The sequence below is a fragment of the Natator depressus genome, chromosome 14, assembly GCF_965152275.1.
Source record: "Natator depressus isolate rNatDep1 chromosome 14, rNatDep2.hap1, whole genome shotgun sequence".
Lineage (NCBI taxonomy): Eukaryota > Metazoa > Chordata > Testudines > Cheloniidae > Natator > Natator depressus.
The window spans coordinates 21,724,538-21,746,378 of NC_134247.1; the positions used below are offsets into that span (position 1 = coordinate 21,724,538).

At 47.4% G+C, this 21,841-nt stretch overlaps 2 protein-coding genes across 2 annotated transcripts in view; both read right to left on the reverse strand.

Annotated features, from left to right (window-relative positions):
- The window catches only part of TEKT3 (tektin 3), a 159,076-nt gene that overhangs the window by 81,238 nt on the left and 55,997 nt on the right, over positions 1 to 21,841 (reverse strand). The window lies entirely within an intron of this gene.
- CDRT4 (CMT1A duplicated region transcript 4) lies at positions 19,545 to 20,333 on the reverse strand. Its single transcript, XM_074971800.1, has 2 exons — positions 20,300 to 20,333; positions 19,545 to 20,020 (listed from the first exon to the last, which is right to left on the reverse strand). The coding sequence occupies exons 1-2, from the start codon at positions 20,331 to 20,333 to the stop codon at positions 19,545 to 19,547; spliced, it is 510 nt and encodes a 169-aa protein (XP_074827901.1).

Sequence of the window (21,841 nt, forward strand, 5' to 3'; positions counted from 1 at the left end):
TAATTGGAATTGGGCAACCAAAGTCCTTAGGCAACTATGGAAATATCACCTAGTGGAGAGAGGGCCCTGTTGATTTAAGTGAGGGGGGACAAAAAACTGAGTAAGGGCTTCAGGATCAGCCCCCTTTCTCTTCCGCTCTGATTATCCGTTCCAAAGTTCACTGCAATGAGACAAGGAAAGGAAACAGGCTATGGTTTCAGCTCTGTGACCTCTGGGTTATGGGCCAGCATGCTCCTCATGCTGCTGTGGCTAATAACTAAGGCTACAATTTACTTATGGGTATTTTAAATAAAAGTCATGGCCAGGTCACGGGCAATAAACAAAAATTCACAGCCAGTGTCCTGTCCATGACTTATACTAAAAATACCTGTGATTAAATCTTGGGGAGGGGACACTGAGGAAGCGGGGGGGGGCACTTCTGTGGGGAGCACCCAGGGCCAGCAGCACCAGATGCCAGGGGCCAGCGGACCGCAGCTGCTCCTGCCGGCTGCCCGGGGAACCTCACCTCCCAACATACAAACACCCTGCATCTCATCCCAGCTCAGGCCTGGCAAAGGGAAACAACAGACAGGGGATTTTCCTTCAGACCCAAAACACACATAATCCCAGCTCCAGCTAGGAGGAGCATCGTTTCAGAAATTGTTCTTCATCTGGTTTTGATCTACTCTTTGGCCAAGTACGTCGTGGTGAGTTCACGGAGCATCCCCTTTCAGGCGGGGTGTTCTGAACACTGGCAGTGCGGCTTAAATCTTGGCTATCATTGTGCAATACGTTTCCTTTCACGTGGAGACATCAACCTTAATTTCCCGAGGGGCAGATTCCTAGAGGCCGGAATTTGCCCTCATCCTCCCCTTTGGAAAAGGAACTCTACTGGGGCTGAAGGCAAAGGGGTGGAGCTCTGACCCTTTGCATCTGCTCTAACCCTCTGGATGGAAGGGTGGTTGCTTCTCATCCACACCCTGCATGCTACAGGCCATCAGGAAGCAAAGATTCTCTTCCTCAGCCTGTCCCCAGTGCTCCTCTACATATCAACATATTGCGAGCCAGCACCGCATCTTACTCCCCTTGCACATAGGGTGTGGAGGCTACCCACAACTTTTCCACTCTACCAAGGGCTGTCTGTGCAGATGACCTTTGACCCAGGGCTGGGGCAGCAGGGGGGTGCAGGTGGGGGGGAGGGAACTGGTGGAGGGGAAGAGTGGGAACCCAGAGCTGGGGTGGCAGGGGTACGGGTGAGCCCAGGGCTGGGGTGGGGGACAGCCAAAAATTTTTTTGCTTGGGGCAGCAAAAAACCTAGAGCCAGCCCTGCCCGTATCAGGCAAGGTCTGCTACTTTAGAGCTCCAGCTTCTTCCTTGGGCTTCTTCCTCTTGTGGCCTGCCTCGAGGCCTTCTTCAGGCCTCAGAGGAACAGTAACAAAGGAAAGGCAGGACACAAAAATAGTCCAAACACATCCCTGGCCTCCCTCCCTTCAGGGACCCCTGACAAGCCGTAGCCGGCTCAGTGTCCTGTCGTGCAGGGTTCACAGGAACCATCTGTCAGCATCCTCTTCCACAATGCTCCTCCCTGGGAGCTAGTCTGGAGAGGTCTGACCCCCTCCCAGGTCTGGCCCTTGTAAATTTGGCTTCTCCTTAGTCAGTATCCTTCTGCAAGACTAGTATGCAGTGAGACAGGGCTGCCTGAGCCCAACGCTGCTCTGAAACCCCTTCCTGCCTGGTGCGGGGTATGTACACCCCATCACAATGGTGCTTACATTCCATTCAAACCAAAATAAAGAAAGAAGATTTCTTAGGAAGAAAACAGAATAATAGGGAAAGAGTGGAGAGTATGGTCATTTAATATGGAAATTACACCTTTTAAATTATACACATTGCCTAGGTACTATGGGGATAGTAACACGACAGAGAGTTTAATAGAGAACTAAAACGAGGTTCAGTCCCACAAAAGACACAGTTGGATTTCATCTGCAGACAGCTGGATTGCTCCATTCCCAGCTTCTGCAACCAGGAACCCTAGACACGTTAAATTCACCCTGATAAATTCCTCCTCCACTTCTAATGTTTCCACAATGCTCTGTTGTGCTATGAAAACAGGAAAATCCTCCCCTTATCTGATTCCTTCTTGGCTGCTGTTCTAAACCCACATGGAGGGGATCAGTTTCTCTCTGATGAGGATATGGGATTTCTCTCACTGAGCCTTTCCTCTCTGTGTTCTCTAATCTCCTCAAAGTTGCTTTTGGCTTATTAGACACATTTTCCCTCTCACTGATTTTTAACCCTACATTTTGCATTTCCACCAGGTTCTCCCTACTCCGCCTTCTTCAGCAACGCAAAATCCCTTTACTACTTGAAAGCAAGCAGCAGATCCAACCTACAGGGGGAGGGGGCTTTAGAAATAATTAGGTCTGCATCTCATCAGGTCTCTTAACCCTTTGCCCCACCACCCACTCCAGCTCCAACCTAAATTCCCCGAACATTTACTTCTCCCAATCTTGTACCTGTGACTCCACAAGACAGGATCAGAGCAGGATGGAGCCATTTTCATAGGCTTGAACGCAGGCCTGCTGCACTGCCTGTGTCCCTAAGAAAGTCCTTTTACAGTAAAACAAATGGCACCAGTTACAGGGTCAGAAATAGCCATTGCAATTAAGAAGCTTAAACCCCACTCTTGCAATCTGATCCTCTGAGCAGATCTCTGCACCCCTGCAGAGCCTGACTGATTTCAGGTTTCAGAGTAACAGCCGTGTTAGTCTGTATTCGTAAAAAGAAAAAAGAAAAGGAGTACTTGTGGCACCTTAGAGACTAACCAGTTTATTTGAGCATGAGCTTTCGTGAGCTACAGCTCACTTCATCGGATGCATAGCAGTAGGACATCAGGAAGACACCAGAGCCAGGCTGCAGTAGGAGCAAGGCCTTAATGTTCCAGCACATTTCCCTCAGAGGAGCAAGGGACTATCAGACAGACTGTTAAGTGGAGCAAAAGGGGGCAGGATTTAAAGCCAAACTAAAAGAGGCAGCCGCGCATCCCCTGCTGTACCCTCCTGTAGAGACATTGAGTTTGCTCATTCATTAATGCTACTGCTGGAGTCCAAGGGCGAAGGGCCCAATTCTGATCACATTTACACTAGTGGGAATCAGGAGAGATGCCACTGAAACCAACAGAATTACCCTGATGTCAATGAAAAAGGCTCCTGTTTCAGAGTAGGTTCATCTCCTGTCTTATTGCGTGTGTTGGCTGCAGAGGACAGGGCAGACTGAGTTATAAATGAAAACTCCCCTCCTGCCTCCTTTGAATCCTGATGAACAATCCCTGCCACCCTGTCTGCTTCAATGGAGGCTGCCTAGCCCACACTGTCTATTCAAACCATCTCCTACAGTCCGCCTGCTCATCCAAACTGCATGTGTGCACCTGGGTGGGGTGTGTTTGCAAACAAGGAGAGATGGAAAGACTGACTCATCCACAGGGGGAAATAATATAAAGAGGATGGGTTATTGATACCAGTGGCAGATGCAGGTATACTCAATCATTAATACAGCACTTTTCATCCCTAGATCTCAAAACTCATAAGAACATAAGAATGGCCATACTGGGTCAGACCAAAGCTCCATCTAGCCCAGTATCCAGTCTTCTGACAGTGACCAATGCCAGGTGCCCCCAAGGGAAAGAACAGAACAGGTAATCACCAAGTGATCCATCCCCAGTCACCCATTTCCAGCTTCTGGCAAACAGAGACAAGGGACACCATCTCTGCCCATCCTGGCCAATAGCCATTGATGGACCTATCCTCCATGAACTTATCTAGCTCTTTTTTGAACCCTGTTATAGTGTTGGCCTTCACAACATCCTCTGGCAAAGATTCCACAGGTTGACTGTGCATTGTGTGAAGAAATACTTCCTTTTGTTTGTTTTTAACCTGCTGCCTATTAATTTCATTTGGTGACCCCTAGTTCTTGTGTTATGAGAAGGAGTAAATAGCACTTCCTTATTTACTTTCTTCACACCAGTCATGATTTTTTAGACCTCAGTCATATCCCCTTAGTTGTCTCTTTTCCAAGCTGAAAAGTCCCAGTCTGATTAATCTCTTCTCATACGAAAGCTGTTCCATACCCCTAATCAGTGGTGAGCTGGAGCCGGTTTGCACTGGTTCGCTAGAACCGGTTGTTAAATTTAGAAGCCCTTTTAGAACCGGTTGTTCCACGAGGGACAACCAGTTCTAAAAGGGCTTCTAAATTTAACAGGCCAAGAGTGGCACCTTAGGCACCGACTCCATGGGTGCTCCAGCCCTGGAGCACCCAAGGGGAAAGTTTGGTGGGTGCAGAGTACCCACCCGCAGCTCCCCGCCCCACCCCCGGACCCAGCTCACCTCCGCTCCGCCGCCGCCTCCTCCCCTGAACGCGCCGCCCCGCCCTGCTTCTCCCGCTCCCCCAGGCTTCCCGCTCAGGCCCAGGGAGGCAGAGGTGAGCTGGGGCAGGGGGGCGCGAGGAGGGCTGCCTGCGCCGCAGCAGGTAACCCGGGGCGCGCGCAGGGGAACCGCTCCCCGCCCCAGCTCACCTCAGCCACCCTCGGCCTGAGCGGGAAGCCGCTGCCTGCTTCTCTGCCCTCCCCGGCTTCCCGCTGAACAGCTGATTCGCGGGAAGCCGGGGCGGGGGGGCGGCCACGGAGAAGCAGAGCAGGGCAGTGTGTTCAGGGGAGGAGGAGGAGCGGACGTGAGCTGGGGCCGGTCGCGGGGTGGGGAGCTGCCAGTGGGTGCTCTGCACCCACCAAATTTTCCCCGTGGGTGCTCCAGCCCCAGAGCACCCAGGGAGTCGGCGCCTAAGGCACCACTTTTGATGTGATCAGTGGGGGAGTGGCCACTTCCCCTGCTCCCCCCCAGCTACACTCCCCCACCCCTAGGAGCCAGAGGGACCTGCCGGATGCTTCCTGGGAGCTGCCCCAGGTAAGCACCTCCGGGACCCCCCACCTTGCCCCCCCAGCAGGTGCCTCTGGCTCTTAGGGGTAGGGTGGGCATCCACTACGGTGGCCCACGAGACCCTCCTGCCTGGTTCTGGGGGCAGTCAGGGGACAGGGCAGGGGTCCTGGGGGCGGGGGTGGGCAACGACCACCCCTTGTGGGGTGAGGAGGGAACCCATTGTTAAGATTTTGGCAGCTCATCACTGCCCCTAATCACTTTTGTTGCCCTTTTCTGAACCTTTTCCAATTCTAATATATCTTTTTTGAGATGAGGAGACCACATCTGCACACAGTAATCAAGATGTGGGCGTACCATGAATTTATATAGAGGCAATATGATATTTTCTGTTTTGTTATCGGTCCCTTTCTTAATGATTCCCAACATTCTGTTCACTTTTTTAACTGCTGCTGCACATTGAGTGGATGATTTCAGAGAACCATCCACAATGACTCCACAATCTCTTTCTTGAGTGGTAACAGCTAATTTAGACCCAATCATTTTATATGTATAGTTGGGATTATGTTTTGCAATGTGCATTACTTTGCATTTATCAACACTGAATTTCATCTGCCATTTTGTTGCCCAGTCACCCAATTCTGAGAGATCCTTTTGTAGCTCTTCGCACTCTGCTTGGGACTTAACTATCTTGAGTAGTTTTGTATCATCTGCAAATTTTGCCACCTCACTGTTTACTCATTTTTCCAGATCATTTATGAATATGTTGAATAGGACTGGGCCCAGTACAGTTCCACTATTTACCTCTCTCCATTCTGAAAACTGACTATTTATTCCTACCCTTTGTTTCCTATCTTTTAACCAGTTACCGATCCACAAGGAGACCTTCCCTCTTACCCCATGACAGCTTACTTTGATTAAGAGCCTTTGGTAAGGGACCTTGTCAAAGGCTTTCTGAAAATCTAATACACTATATCCACAGGATCCCCCTTGTCCACATGCTTGTTGACCCCTCAAAAAATTCTAGTGGATTGGTGAGGTATTTCTCAGTGAAAACACTTAGGTTCTCATCAAAAGAAAGAAATTCCCAAATTAAAACATTTTCCATGGCCAAAATCTAAACTAAACCAAACCTATTTGGGTTTTCTAATAAAAACTGAAATTTTTCCAGAGGGAAAAAAAAATCATTTCCTGACCAGCTCTACCCATAAGTCAATGTTTATACCTCTCCTCTGGAGCAGCAGATGGGGAAACCACAGGCTCACGTCTATATCACAGCAACAAGGACAAAACCTTCTGTGATCCTATTGATAAAAGACTGGGACCCAGCAGAGGTGACGTGTGTGACCATGGCCAAGCTACTGAACCTTTCTGCACGTGTGTTTTCCTCCCTTCTTCACAGGAGGTTGTGAAGATATGTGCATTACTATCTGCAAAGGACTTGCAGACACTTGCCTCTGATCGAGGCAGTGTGAGGTTGAAGGGGTCACCCATCGCTGCGTCAGATGAGCTTTGGAGACTCAGTTTAGATAAGCATCCAAGATAATATCTTATCTTACAAACATGTATGCTCTTGCTTAACTTCACCCAGGTAAGTAGTCCCATTGACTTCAATGGAAGCTTAATGCATGTAAAGTTAAACACATGGAGGGATCAAGGCCTCAGTCCCTTTTTATAGAAGATTAACTATACCTGCCTAGTTTCAGAGTAGCAGCCGTGTTAGTCTGTATTCGCAAAAAGAAAAGGAGGACTTGTGGCACCTTAGAGACTAACCAATTTATTTGAGCATAAGCTTTTGCAAGCTACAGCTCTCTTGTATCCGATGAAGCCCAAGTCTCCAAAGCAAGAAAACATGAAAGACATTACATTTTGAGAAATATGAAGTTTTTGAAAAACATTTAATCATTTTCCAAAATGGTTGAAATGCAAGTAAAACTGCAAGATGTTATGGGTTTCCACTCCAAATTGTCCTACTGTTCAGCAATAAAAAAAAACAAAAAAAAAATGCTTTGGGGATGTACATTAATTTGCACTAAAAACCTGGAACATTTGGATTTCGCTCCTTCTTGGCATGAAAATGGATGTTTGATGAGAAATGAAATTTCTCTATCCACACATGGAGCAGAACAAAGTGATGGCAATTATTCACATGAAATGTACTGCGTTTAGCTGATCTGCGGTGGAGTCTATTCAGAGCTAGCATTGATCAGCATGACGTTCAGCTGACCTTTAAGCTTTATAAACAAACACAGGGTGAAATTTGCCCCTGTGCAGGGGTGGGGCCTAGGCAACATTTAACTCTATTCTGAGGGCTCGAGTGGGACTGAAGTATTGTTGGCCCAACTGCAGAAGGGAAAATTTCACCCATAGGGAATTTTCTCTCTATAGGAAAATATAAATCAAAGAGTAAATGAAACCAAACCTCTGCCTCTTGGCTGATCCAAACATGGGATCAGCTCCTGGCCCCATTGAAGCCAGTGGCAAAATTCCCATTGGCATCAAAAGGGCCAGATTTGCACCCCTGGGTTGCCCAACAGCAAATGGAGAAATTGAGTCCACGACAAAGCCAGGATTAGAACCTAGGTGTTCAAGGTCCTCCGTAGCCGATGCTTTAACCACAGGGCCATAGTGCCTCTTTGGGGGACAAGGAAAGGGGTTCAGATAAAATAGGGAACATGAGCCTTTCCCAACAACACCTCTCCACGCACACCCTACTCCATCTAACGTTTGAGTGTGGAGAGCGCTCCTATTTATCCATTAGCATCTGAATCAGCAGTCGGTCGCTCTGCTTGCTATGGATTAGCTCACCATTAGAAGTGAGAGCACTCATTATGCTCATTGTACTTTGCCATTAATCCATTCTAAGGAGGTTGGCTGGCAGCCCAGAATAGCTCCTGCGGCCACAGACAGAGTTTACGTGCTGGGAGCGTATTTCAGCCCAGCCGCTACATGCTCCCAGTGGCCCTAATAAGAGCATCGGCTAAGAGGAAGAGACCACTTCCATATGTAAGAGATCAATGACAATTTGATACATCAAGACAGCTACACTTTTCCAGGAACCAAGCCTGCAGAACCCTTTAACAGTTAGAAACAAGATAGAAAGGAAGGATCAAATGAGGTGAGCATCGGAGGTGGCCCTAGGCTACGCAATTCACACCCAGGACCCCATTGAAACAGCTTCACACTCAGGGTGGTTGGAACTGAGGTTTGAGAGAGAAAATTTTGATTCTGACTCAGGTTCTCAGCCACCAGCACGCCCAAAAGTCAGGGTCTTCAGAGCACAGCTTTTGGCCCAGACCTACGTCTAGATCAACTCAAATCAAGCATTAACCAAGTCCCCCCAAAATACAGAACCTCAGACACGGCAGCAGAGTAGCTGAGAGCAGCCCAGTACCCAGCTGGTTTGCCACTGACCCACTCTTCAACCCCTCTGCATGGTGATGCAAAGATGTCCCAGCATAGCTGGGCTGTGCAATGGGAAAGGTGCCTGTAACCCGATCCATACATTGGCAACCTGCATGGTTCAATTTCCCTGCACAGCTGACATCTGATTGCATCCAGACAAATAACCCTCTGGGTTTCATTAGCTGGGCCGATAGGAAACAAACAACAGTAGAAATAAGGCATTGAGCTTGGTTGTGCCGTGCGTTGAGCACCCTCCTCTTCCCTTGCCTTCAGTGAGAGTGGCCAGCACCTTCTAGGAAGTGCCCAGTACCACTCAGGATAGCCCCGCTCCTTAATTTGCGAGAAGTATCATCTGTTTATTCTTTTAATAAATATACATTTTGGAGCTAGGATGTACTCTAAAGTGCATGAAAGAAAGAAAAGAAAACAAAACAAAACAAAAACAAAACAAAATAACTGCCTCGGTTGCCAGCCTACCAGACCGGGAAGAAACAAAGCATCTTGCACAAACGTAATGTATTATGTTCCCTTTTCTGCTTTGCAGCAGCAAGTGTAGGATGCAGCACAGCCAGACACACAGCTTATTGACACACTCCGCAGTCCTCTGGCTGTTTTTAGCTGACGGATCATTTCTGTGGGGGGCTGGAATGCCATCCATCTCCTGAGGTTGCAAAAACAGGGTCCGGGGTGCCAATATGGAGGGTGGAATGCTTTTGATAGCTGCAGCAGCGTGGCATTCCATTCACTCTGCTAAAGGACCCGTTTGTGCCAGTGGTAGGATTGGGTGACAAAACCCACCCTGGAGTTGGAGTCCCTAGTGAACCGTGATTGCAATTCAAAGGCGATTTTGCTCTATGGCTCTGTTCAGTGCCATCGCAAGTCACCCTGGACACCTGCTGATGTCTGGGGGGTTGTTTATAGAAACCAATCTATGGGTATCAATAGCCACTTACTTATGGAGCAATCCTAACCCAGCAGAAAGGGCCATTGGGCCAGATGATCTAGTGGTTATCTAGGCAGAAGGGCTGCTGCATGGATTCCCTTCCTTTCTTGCATGGAATTAATGTCCTCTATGGCATGACTGCCCTCCCCATCCCAGACCACATACAGCGTGAGAGGGGCCTGGCCAGATATAGGAGGGAGATAGCCAGGATGGGGGGCGGGGTTGTAAGGAGAGGGCTTCCATGATCAGTAAGGAACAGGTCCACCATCTCTGTTGATAATGACTGAGAGGTCTTCTGGCATGTTCCTTTTCTCACCTGCTGTTTTAATCTCCAGATCTCGCTGACACTTAGTGACACCTCTCCGTTTCTGATTCTGCAGGGAGCACAGGAATTCCTCCCCTGATGTAAATCAACCTGATGTCAATGGACACAGGCTGTCAATCTAGCCCTGGGTAATACATCTCTGTCCCTTTGCTCAGGGAGAGGCAACCTTTCCCAGATTTGAGGCTTGGGCAAGGAACAGTGTATGGATAAAGGACAGTACAGCACGTGCATCTCCTACAACTTCCTCCGTTCGGGAGGCCAAAGAATGCAGAGCATCTGACAGCCTGTTCCCCTGCATGCCACCATGCCCGCTGTAATAGAAACCTTGACATTAGGGCTGTAATCTGCTTCCCTGAGGAACTCCAGGACTGCCTCTGGAGAGATGCAGCTTGCTTTATTTGGATGTACAGTGCTGTGGGTGGCAGCGGTTTGACCTGGCAGCTGCCCCGAGAAGTTACACATCTTTTTACCAAATGAGTCTCATCTTCCCTTGCTTTGCCATGACCCTCCTGCCCCTCGTTCTGGCGGGGATCAGATGTTACAAGCATAGTAAACAGGAGCAATGCATCAGACAGGCAAGCCCTTTTTTAGCTCTGCCTTGGAAAGCAGCAGAGTGTGCACTCCTCCAAACAAGGGAAGGCTTGCCTCAGCTCCTCGGCTGGGCTGCCTCGGCCATTGCACTCTGCTTCCCAAATACACATAGGTGCTGGAACTAGGAGTGGGGGGGGGGGGTACTGCCACACCCCCTGGCTTGAAGTGGTTGCCTTCATATACAGGGTTTACCGTTTGGTTTAATGGCTCTCAGCAGTCCCACTATACAAATTTTTCCAGCACCCCTGCAAATACGCTCCTTCCGCGCTTTGCCTACATGAGTCAGGGGTTACAGCAAAGTCAAAGCCTGATTTCACTCTATGAACCCTGATGACAACTGGGCTCATCTGGGACAATGAAGATCAGAGCACCCAGGACAAAGCATGGGAGAGCTAGGGACAAAGCCTTGTGGGTCAAGAGGACCCAGATATGGGGCGAGCTCCCAGAGGAGATCAGGCTAATCCAGAGTCTGACTGGTGTCAGGAAATGTTGCAAAAAGTCTTCCTCTTTGAGGAAAAACGTTTCCACATAAGTGATGCTCATAATTCAAATACCCCTTTCATTCCCAATTTCCCCTCTTAAAAAAAAAAACAACCAAAAAAACCAAACCAACAAACCCCACAAGCAGAATTCTGAACCCATAAAAGGGAGAAGTGCCAGAGACACCATGAAATCCACCAGGGACTTTGCTAATGATTTTACATGGCAGGCACTCAGACACTATAGTGATGTAGGTGGGTAGATCACAGTTCTTAGTTTACAGATTAATATAAAATAATTGGCCATATTCCAATCACACCAGCTGAGGCTCTGGTCTCATACGTACAGGCACTGAAGGATTTGGGATACACAGACATAAGAAGAAGAAAGGTTTCACCAGTGGTGCCTGAGCTGTCCCAGTCCAGTGCATGCAGAGAAAATGTCAGTCTGCAGAGATATCTATTCATCCTCTTTCATCAGCACTGAATCCACATTAAGGTTCATTGTCCCTGCGTAACGACTGCAGCACTGAGATGAGGCATGACAGCTTCCATAAGGTTATTCGGCTTACTGACCAAGAGTCACAAATCACACCTTGTGGCCACAATTAAAAAACCAACCCAAAGTATGTGGCTTTCCGTTCAGATTGTTCTTCCTGATTAGATTGGGCCCACAGGGGCTGCATCTGCTTGTTTGGTACCATGTGCTCTCCAGGGATTGTCAAGATTCACCAAAGTGCCTAGTCACTTTGAGTACCTCCATTTTTGGATGCCCAACCTGAGACACCTCAAAAAGGGAAATGCAGAGCTGGTGCTCAGCACCTCGTAGGGTCCAGTCCATAATGAAGCCGCTGATGTGATATTTTTAAAAATGGAGTTTTATGGGTACTCAGAGCTCCAAAGAGAAGCACCCTTTGCAAAGCAATGCTGTCCAGCCTGCTTTGGGAAGAGGGACCTGCAAAGATTCCTACTCCCAGTGAGGTGAAACGGGCTTAGAGTAGGCCTCAGATTAGAAGACAAGTGTGTGATGGGATAACAGGATAACGTTCTGGCTGAGCGCTGTTCTGGAAAGACATGCAAAATGCCATTGGTAGCGGATGCACAAAGAGAGCTTGTGTTTATGCACAGAACTATAAATATTCCCTTTCAAGCAGGCACAGCTGGAAAAATGTCTGAATGTCTATTTTTGCCTCCTCTGCTTCACCCACTCGAAACATTGACATCATACCAAGCTCCTACTGAGGCAGAGTCAGTCCCGAGATGCGGAACGGCATAGCGGCACTCTGGCAGTCTCTGGGGCAGGGGGAAAAAGATGGCTACTTTGCTTGAGAAGGCCAGAGCCACCAACTTTTGTGTGGGAGGAATTCACGTGTGAAAATGGTGGGTTTGTTCCTGTAAAAAATGCCAAGTGAACCTGAAGAACAGGCATGGCGTGGCTTTTCACAATCTTCCCACACCTCTTCCAAAGCCTGAATTTTCGCTGTCTTGGTCTGCACTGAAAGGTTTCCATGCAACACTAGGTTTAGGCTTCCCAATTAGAGAACTGGGCATAAAGGGAAGACAACTCTTTTCAACCTTTCCCTCCATTTCATACCCCGGCAGGACCAGCTACACTCTGGCCCTTAAAGATAAAGACCTGGATTAGCTACAGAGACTAATTCAAAATCCCATGGCCTAGTTTGCTGGTGGAATTACTTATTTCAGTCTACCGTGAGCCCATCACCATCACAGAAATTCCTCTACTTCCTTATCCTCTTTCAGAGACCTCTTTCCTCTCTGTCACTGCAGAGAATTTCTCTAACCCAGAGCATGCTGAACTACTCCCTTTGGGGACCTGTAATTCTTGGAGAAAATACTCATGCAGACTGTCACACGAGATACAACCAAATAGCAACCACACTTGCCTAGCTCACTGTCTCCAGTTGTGTCAATCCACAGATATGGGTTTCTAAGAGATGAGTCCGACTAACCACAGGTCATCTGGCTCAACTCCAGGCTGCTTAAATGGTTTGGAGTTACATTGCCTGGTTCCACCTAAGTGCAAGCCTTGGTTCCATTCTCAGCTTTTTTTCCATCTTGGATGGCTCTGATTTCCAGCTAGATGGTAAAAAAGCACAATACTCAGTCTTCTCCAATGAACCCTGCTTCATGCCAAAATTAAGGTTCTTATCACTTGTTGTTAGCATAAAATGCACCTTATTTAACTAAACTGATAACGGTGAATCTATTCCTCCTTCACATTGTAAGCTGAAACCTTAGACCTTCAAAGGTGGCATAATCTCCCTTTATCTCTGTGTGGTTGCATTTATTAACTCAAGATAAATATCCTAGGGTGGGTTTCATGCTTCTAGTCTCACCAATAATTTTTCCAGTCTGGTATAGGAAAAATTGCACTATACATCATTTATCAGACAAGGCACAAGGATGCAGGCTTAGTCTATTTAGTTCTTTGGCTTCTTATATGGCCAATGAGGGATTCACCTTTCCCAGCTGAAAATTTCACAGTTGTGCAGCTAAACTGAGCTTTGTCTGGGAATGGCTATGCTTCAGAGACGCGCAAGATACCAGCCCGACATGGCAAGACATTGAAGCATCTTATTGCCAATCTCTCAATCTTCCCAAGCTAATTAAAGAGGTGGCACTTCCCTACCCACTATAAGGAGGCGCTCAAGGAGACATACGCATGCTAACTTTGACCAAGCTAGCACTCTAAAAATAGCATAGCCATGGCAGCATGAGTAACAGGAAAGGCTAGCTGCCCCAAGTACGTCTGTGGTCTCAGACTGGTCTGTACCTGGGGCAGCTAGCCCCGCCCGCTGCTCACGCCACTGTGGCTACACTCTGTATTAGTGCAGAATCTAGATCAGAGCGAGCGCAGGGACATCTCTGGGAGCTGGGAATCGCACCCCCAGCTCAAAGTGTAGACACACCCTAAGTCTTGAACCATCTAGTCATGATAACTATCTTCAAAATCTGGAAGAAAAATACTGCATACACAGCTCCAAAGCCCTCCCCTACACCGTCTCTTAAGCGATCTCCAGGATTTTCTCTGGGTCAGGACCACCCTAGCTTTAAAAGCTGAAGACATGAGGGGTTACAACACATTGCATGAGAAAACAACGGGGAACATTCAGCATCTTAAATGATCAGATTTCTCTCTAGAGATTTCTATTGGCAAGCGAGATATTTTCTGAGGTCTTTTTCCTAAGGTCTATTCAGAAACTTTTCGGCAAGCTTGAGTCAAGTATCCAGGGAACCTGGGCTGAGTGTAATCTCTCTCCTGGTAGAGAAGAGACAAGACTCACTTGTAATGAATACAACTTGGGATTCTTTATGAGGCCGATGGCCACAGGCAGACCCTGTGGCTCCCTCTAGCCTTCTCCATGCTAGGGACATTTAGCAGAAATGTCCTTCCATTGGTGACACGTATTCAGTTCTATTATTATTATTTGCATTATGGTAGCACCTAAGAGCCCCAGTCATGGCCCAGGACCCCATTGTGCTAGGTGCTGTACAAACACAGAACAAAAAGACCATCCCTGCCCCCACAGAGCTGGCAAGCTACTGGGGTGAGCAACACTGGGAGGCCTGGTGGAAGCGGGTGGTCACCATTGTACCGGTTAGATCATTCTCTGCACATAGTTAGATGACACAGCTACAGGTGGGGAATCTGTCAGCAAAACTCCTCCCTACCCCCTCCAAAAATGGCTTTTCCACAAAACGGGCATTTTTACAAGAACCAGTTTTCACCAAGCAAACTGAAACCCAAAGGTCTGTTGCCGCTTGCTTTTGGAGAGGAGGTTTTTGTTTTATTTTTCAGTGAAGCCCCCTCCCACGTCAATTAAAACAAAAAAAATGTCATTTATTTTCTGCAGAATCATTTGAAAACATTTCCTGACCAGCTGTAGATGTGGTGTTTGAATCTGCCAGTGGCCCATGGACACTGGGCTCCCAGCATTGCTAACACCAAGTGAATCAGGATTAGCCTAGAGGGAAATTTCCCTACTGTAGACAAGGCTGGGTTGCCATCTGGGACTTCACAGATTTCCTGTGCCATTATGGCATGGATTGCTGATTACACTGCAGGCTGCTTTGTAGTTGAAGCCCGAAACCACACCACATTCAGAGATTCTACCTGACTTGTACCCCAAGCTAGTCAAAATGTGGCTTTTTTGACTGGCTGATGTTGAAATTTTGGATGGGTTGGGATAAAAACAGTGACATGCAGGCCTACAAACCCCACCTAGACCCAAACTGACAGTACATTCTCCATATTCCCTGAGCACCACAGCCACACAAGTGTAATGGTTTGTTACCTTCATTAGACAGACCCGTCGTCCATGGCTTCGCTCTCCAGTTTGTGGGCAACCCCAGAGAGCCTGCATGCACACAGGTGGGTCAGTTGTTTTGGCAAGGGCCTACCAAAGAAAGTGCAAGGGGTATGCTCAGTATCCCAGCATAATCACGTCTAGCTGAGAGCACAGCAAAGATCCTGCCTCAGCTACGGCAGCCTAGAACAGGAAGCTATAAACTGCTTTCATCTGTGTCCAGCCCTCCGTGCTCCCCAGCTCTCAAAGTAACAACAAATTAAAAACCCAAATGGGGTCCTAAGTAAAAGCCAGTGGCCATCGTTCTACATCCCTGCTGTTTGCCCCGGGAGGGGGAGGGGGAGGGGGAGGGGGAGGTAGGTGTGTGTGTGTGTGTGTGTGTGTGTGGGTCAATTTGACCACACTCACCTTTATGGGAAATCAGCCCATATTTCACTGAAACAAGGCAGGCAGCACCTGGCTTACATCTGCTTAATGAGATGAGCATCTGCTTTCAATATACCAGAGCCAGGAGCAGTCACAACATAATGAGGGTCATTTAGAGCAGCAATTAACTTTGGGGACCCTGATTTTCTATTACAATAACTGACTAGTGTTGCCACATGTATCGACGGCTTCAGGGACTTTTGATTTTTTTTTCCATGAAACAGCAACTTTCCTTTTAAATTGCATGTTCTGTCCACGACCCATCCGGCACAGACGGAAAAACTGGTAGATTGGTAGGCCTCCTCTTCCTTTTGTCTAAGTCCAGATTTTCCTTCGGCCTATATTTTATGTTATGCCCCAGGTTTTCACTTCTATTTCGTCTTTCACTTGGGGATATCTAAGCACTTTACACACACGAATGAATTCCGCTTTGATTCAGCATGTGCTTAGCACGTGCCAAAGTCCCGTTGACTTCAGTGGGACTTAAGCATATGAGTGAAGTGGGGCACGTACTTAAGTGCTTTGCTAATGTGGGGCCTTAAACCTCCCAACCTTCTTGAGACGCAGATTAATTATTAATTATTGTTAGCCCTCTTTCAAAGCTGATTTGCCTCTTTTCACCCAGAGAGGCTGTGGAAGAGCCAGGAATAAAACCCCTGAGTCCTGATTCCTAAGCCCCTGTGCTAACCGGTGGACTACACTTTACTACATATACACACGCATATGGAATGAGTGAATTACGGACTGTGTGGATTAACACGGAGCCTGGCTGGAACAGGGGAATGGTAACAGAAACATGGGACTTTTCACCTCAACATCATTAATTCAAAGCCAGCTCAGGCGGGTAGGAACTGGAAGTTGTGATCCGACAGCTGGTCTGTGGCCTTTGTGAAATAAGGCTGAGATGTTCAAAGGAGCCTAAGGCATTTGGTTGCCCAACTCCAGAAGGATTTGGATACAGATGAAAATCCTGGCCTACATTCTCTGTTCGGTAGTTTTCTGTCAGTTCCTGGTGAACTGGTGTCCACGCCACACAGACTGCTATGATAACTGGCTCCAATCAGCACTCTTACTTGCAATCTCAGCAGAGATGCCAAGAACTAAGGAAGCATGGGCAGTGAATTCCCCTCCCCTCTGTGAAAGGTGCCATCTGTCCAGGTCCAAATCTGAGGCAGGTTGGTGAAAGGGTCTGAGGAAGCTTTGCTTCTGTGGGGGCTGAGTCTGGTCTGTAGAGCAAGAGTGAACTACAGCCTGCAGGCCCGTCTGTTTGGAGGCTTTCACCAGAACTAAAGTGTAACAGAGGGGCTGGCTGGCTCAGATAATTGGTAGCAGGATCCAGAGCTTGTATCCAGCTTAGGGTATGGCTGTAAATTAATGGAAAGTTGTCACTATTTAATGGCAGTTCAGTGGCCTACATAAAAAATGATTAGTAGGTCTCAGTCCAGTTGCCAGGGGAGAAGCATCCACAGCACAAAACTCACCAACATAACTGGCCCTAACTGGCATCCTGGTTAACAATCACAACCGTAATCTATCCCCTGTCAACACCGAGGATGGGGCAGCATGGAGGAGCTTACACTGCTGCTGCAGAGCCTTACCAACTCTGGATAACAAATAATAATACCTTACCCTCTTGTAGCATGTTTCTTTAAAAGATGGAAGGCCCCAATATAAAATCGTTGCAATCAATGGGAGTCCTTCCATTGACTTCAAAGGGCTTTGGATCAGGCCTTCAAAGCAGTCTAGCGAATGCTAATCGATAGAGCTGGTTGAAACTCAGAAACTTTGTTCGGTGAGACATTCCAATGTTTCAAAATTTCCCTTCGTCCCAACTCAGAATGAAAAGTCCAAGTTTCCAAATTTCCCGAGACATGAAGTTTCTGAAAAACTGAATTTAGGAAATAATGAAATAGCCTTATTGAAACGTTTCACTCCAACAAGGTTGAAGCGCTTTGGTTCATATTTATCATTTTGACTTTTATATTATATTTATTTAGTTATTTATTTAGGGCTTCTGATTTTAGGTTTTAGCCAATAAACACAAATAAATCACCCTGGGCGGGCACGCGCGCGCACACACACACACACACACACACAAAGAAAGCCGTGTTGATCCAATAAACACTAGAAAAACCCCACAAATGGCTATTTTTATCTTGTCTGCACAGAGAAGTAATGCGGACTACAAGGGTGTGATTTCTAAAGTGCACTAATATGCTGCACATTAATTGGTCTGTGCAGACTCTGCTGGTGCGCACTGAGAGTTCCCTAGTGTGGTTTAATTTAGTGCTGTTTGAAACGGTACCTCGTTAAAGCGCACTAGAAAACATTACCAAGAGATTATTCATTGCACACAGCATATGCAAACAGAAAGCCCCAACACACACTGGTTATTGGACAGTTACATAAAACTCAAAAATTGCTAAAAATAGCCCCCCAAAACGAAATTGATAAACCCAGAAAAACAAAAGCCCTAATTAATTATAATTATATTAGATTATAAAAACAAAATGCTTCCACCTTATCGAAACAAAAGTTTCAATAATTTTTTGTTGAAAATGTCAACAAAGCCAATACATTCCCATGAAACATTTTGATTTAAATGACTCAGCATTTTCCAACAGAAAACTTCTGTCAGAAAGTTTTCCATCAGTTCCACAACTTCCCGGTAAAGCAGTTAAATATTGTGATCCCCATTTTATAGACAGGGAAACTGAGGCACGGATAATTTAAGTAACCTGCAAATATAACAGAGAATCAACAGCAAAGCAGAGAACAGGTCCGAGACAATCCAGCACTCTAACCACTAGACTACACTTCCTGTCTGAAGAGAACTCAATTGCCATGGATGCCTTGCTATGTCCTTTCACCAGCACTAAATTCTCACTCACACACACACACACACACACACACACACGTGCATGCACATGTATAAACACACACTCATGCAAAAGGAAAACAAAAGTGTTTTTCAGTCGCCTCGGCCACTATTTCTGGGATTTAGGGATGATTTTAGCCTCCTACTGTATTTTTTCTGCTCACTGAGCTGATTATAAATAGCTTTGGTTTCCTGCATTTGCAGAATTAGCAGCCCATTCCTCCAGGGAAGAAAGGTGATGGAGAAAGTGGTTTAATTCAGTAGTTACAATGAGCCCCAGGCTGTAGGAAGAACTGGGAGGTAGATCTTTTATTAATTTCATTTCCCCTACCACCACCCCAAAATAGTGCAAAATAACCAGCTAGAACTGTAGGGGAGCATTTCAGAGATGAACATCTGTTCTCGTGACATGGAATGAATACGGGCCTGATCAGCCATTGCCCTGCCCTGCTATAGTGATTTTCACCAGTGCAAAGGGGCTAGGGTTGATTCTCGTTTGCACTAAGGCCACTCAACACCATTTGGGCAGTGTAACCAACCATCACTTTACACTGCCCAAGTGATGTAAAGTGGCCTTAATGTAAATGAGAGTCAGGTTGTTCTGATTAAGTAGTATCTTATACCCACTTTGCTCTGGCATAAATGACCACACAAGCTACAGGGCAATGGAGAATCTTTGACTCTTTATAGGATGATATTCACATAAATATATAAATGGGCTGCTGGACTCACTCCATTTTGATTTGCTTTAATGTAGGTTTGCCGTATTCACCTAAAGTCAATACCCTAAGAGCCAGTTTATTACACTATTAATTATTAATTATTATCATTATAGTCTGATTCACTGTTACCTTGCATAGTCATGTATACCAGTGAAAAGACATTTACACCAGTCCAATGGGTGTAAAACATTCCTAGATTAGAATGATAGCATCTTACGCTCACTTTGTGGGGATGTAAATGAGGACACATGGTGCAAGGGAGCAGAAAATTAGGTCCAGAACGTGTATATCTGTGTGCACACGCGTAAACATTTGTATGCTGTGTTCTACGTTACACCCTGTTGTATGGCATTTCCTAAGACACTCATGAAACAAATAGAGTAGCATTCCATATGTTGTGTACGCATCATTCTGCATCCAAACGAGTTCAAGTGGGGCTTTTAAGGATACGATTAAAAACCAAACCAAACCCTGAACCCTTAGTTGCAGAGTAACTTTAATGCAGTCCAGAGTGTTCAAGCAGAACTCTTGAGATCTATTTTTCTAACTGCAGGCAGTTGATTTCTGCTTGCTGGGAGACATCTGGGAGCCATACGGTAGCACCCGGAAGTGGGGTTTACTGGAGAAAATAACCTTAGTGCCTTTAATTGGGGGGCCCGCTGAGGACGAATTACTCTGGAAAAACAAGCCCTCAGTGTTTGCTGGAGAGCCCCTGGCAATCTTAAGGGGGCTGCTATCTTCATTTGGCCTTGACGACTCTTGGGTTGTCCCAGTTAAACCTGCTTCCTGAGACTCATCACTTGGCTTTCGTCCTGGCGTGTGGCCCCTGCTGTTCCTGCTGCTGCCCATTCCCTGTCTGCATTCCTCAGAGGTGCCTTGGGACCCAGCCTTCCTCAGCTTGTCTTGCTCAAGTAGCATCTTGACCGTCGGAGACGTGAGAGTGGTGTAGGCTGGCCACTGGCGGCCGCGGCGGATCAAAGGGCTGGGGAGGCCAATATTTGCCGAGAACATCCTTTGTTCTGGAACCCAAGAGATAAGGACAAGTTTAGAATGCAGCAAGCACAGCCGGTTACGTTCTGCTTGGCTTTGACTGCCTCGGAGGCAGCAGAGAAAGGCCTGAATTCTCCACAGCACTCACAGAGGTGCAAGGAGGAAAGGCAGGGTTTCCAGTACGGAAAGAAATCAGTGCGCTCATCTGCAACGCCCACACCTGCCAGAGCTCAGAGCCCACCGCCCCGAAGAAACCAATCGGAGTGGGCAGAGCTTGGGAGGCAAACAGTGCAACGCCCAGCACCTACTCTGCTGCAAGATTCCCATTGCTGGTGCTGCCATCGGTACCTGAGCTGCAGCAGGGTTGACCCTCGCCAGATAACGGCTCCCATGTAGGGCATGGAAGGTTTTTCCTTTGCACCTTTACTGAGGCAGATTCATGTCCCAGTGGGAGCAGCAGAAGGCACAAGATCTGCCAGAGCTGCCCAACATGAAGGGAGAGTGCTCCTGCCTGCAGCACCCCTGGGGGTGAGGGGCGCAAGTTCCCTTTCATCATGGCGAGTTAGCTCTGCCAAGGCCCTACCTCTTCCCCACTCTCTTTGGTTTGTCCAGCAACCTACCAGGCAGTATCAGAGAGCCGGACATGCACTCAGGAGAGCACAGGGACTGCAGCGGTGCCCTAGGAAACAATCGAGTGGCTGGAGCCTATGACCCCTTGCTCAATTATGTTAAAAAGAAGCTACCTATCTAAGGCACTTATCACTCTACCATCTAAGCAGCGTGAGCTAATGGATAGAGCACTGGACTGGGACTCAGAAGACCTGGATTCCATTTCTGGCTCTGCCACTGGCTTTCTAGGTGACTTTGGGCAAGTCACTGACCAGCTCTGTGCCTCTGTTTCCCCTTCTGTAAAAGGGGATAATGACACTGACCTCCTTTGGCAGGCTCTTTGAGATCTACTGATGACAAGTGCTATGTAAGAGCTAGGTATTATTGTTCACTGAAGGCATGGGTTGTTCTCAATATTCCAGACAGCATTTTCTTGAGGGCAATATGGAACTGAGGTCAAGTTGGAACCCGCTTGACAAAAACAAATTAACAAAAAGAAGAAAGGCAAAGGAAATGAAATAATAACAATACTTAGCATTTCTGCAGAGCTGTACCATGCCCGAGGTCAAACAGAGGATCAGTAGCAGGGCCCATCCCTGAATTAAAATCTCCTAACTCCCAAGTTTTCTGTTCTAACCACCAGACACAGTTTCTCCTCTGGTATCTCAGCAAACAAAACAAAAAGCTCTAGAAGCTATAGATATGACCAGAGAGATTAGAGTCAGAGTGTATGTCTATGCTCCAGCTGGAATAGACAGACCTGTGCTAACTTTACCTGCACTAGCATGGGGGCATGCACAGGAATAAAAATTTGGCCACTTTTGGAGGGGCACTTTCTGTGCCCCCCTTGTCCAGAGGAGCTGCCTCTTTCCGCACACCCTCCCCCATCCCTTGCACTTGGAGGAGCTGTCTCCCACCCTGCAGCCACTGGAACTGGCTCTCCCTTCCTCCCTCCCCCCACAGCCCCAGGGCTGTTGGAGCTCACGCTCCCTGCTCGGGCCCCAGAGTAGTTCTGTGCCCCTGCCGATTGGGAGGGCCCCTGCGCCTGCTTCCCTGTACCCTGCACACGCCCCTGAGAATAGCTAAAGATAGCCACGTAAATGCAGTGGCCTGGGCTGTACCAGCATGCCGGGGACCCTTGGTACCTATTGGTGTTGCTGAAGCCCACAGTGCTTCATCTACTCTGCTGTTTTTAGCCATGCTAGCATGGGTCAAGCCAGCCCACGTATGCCTATCTGTGC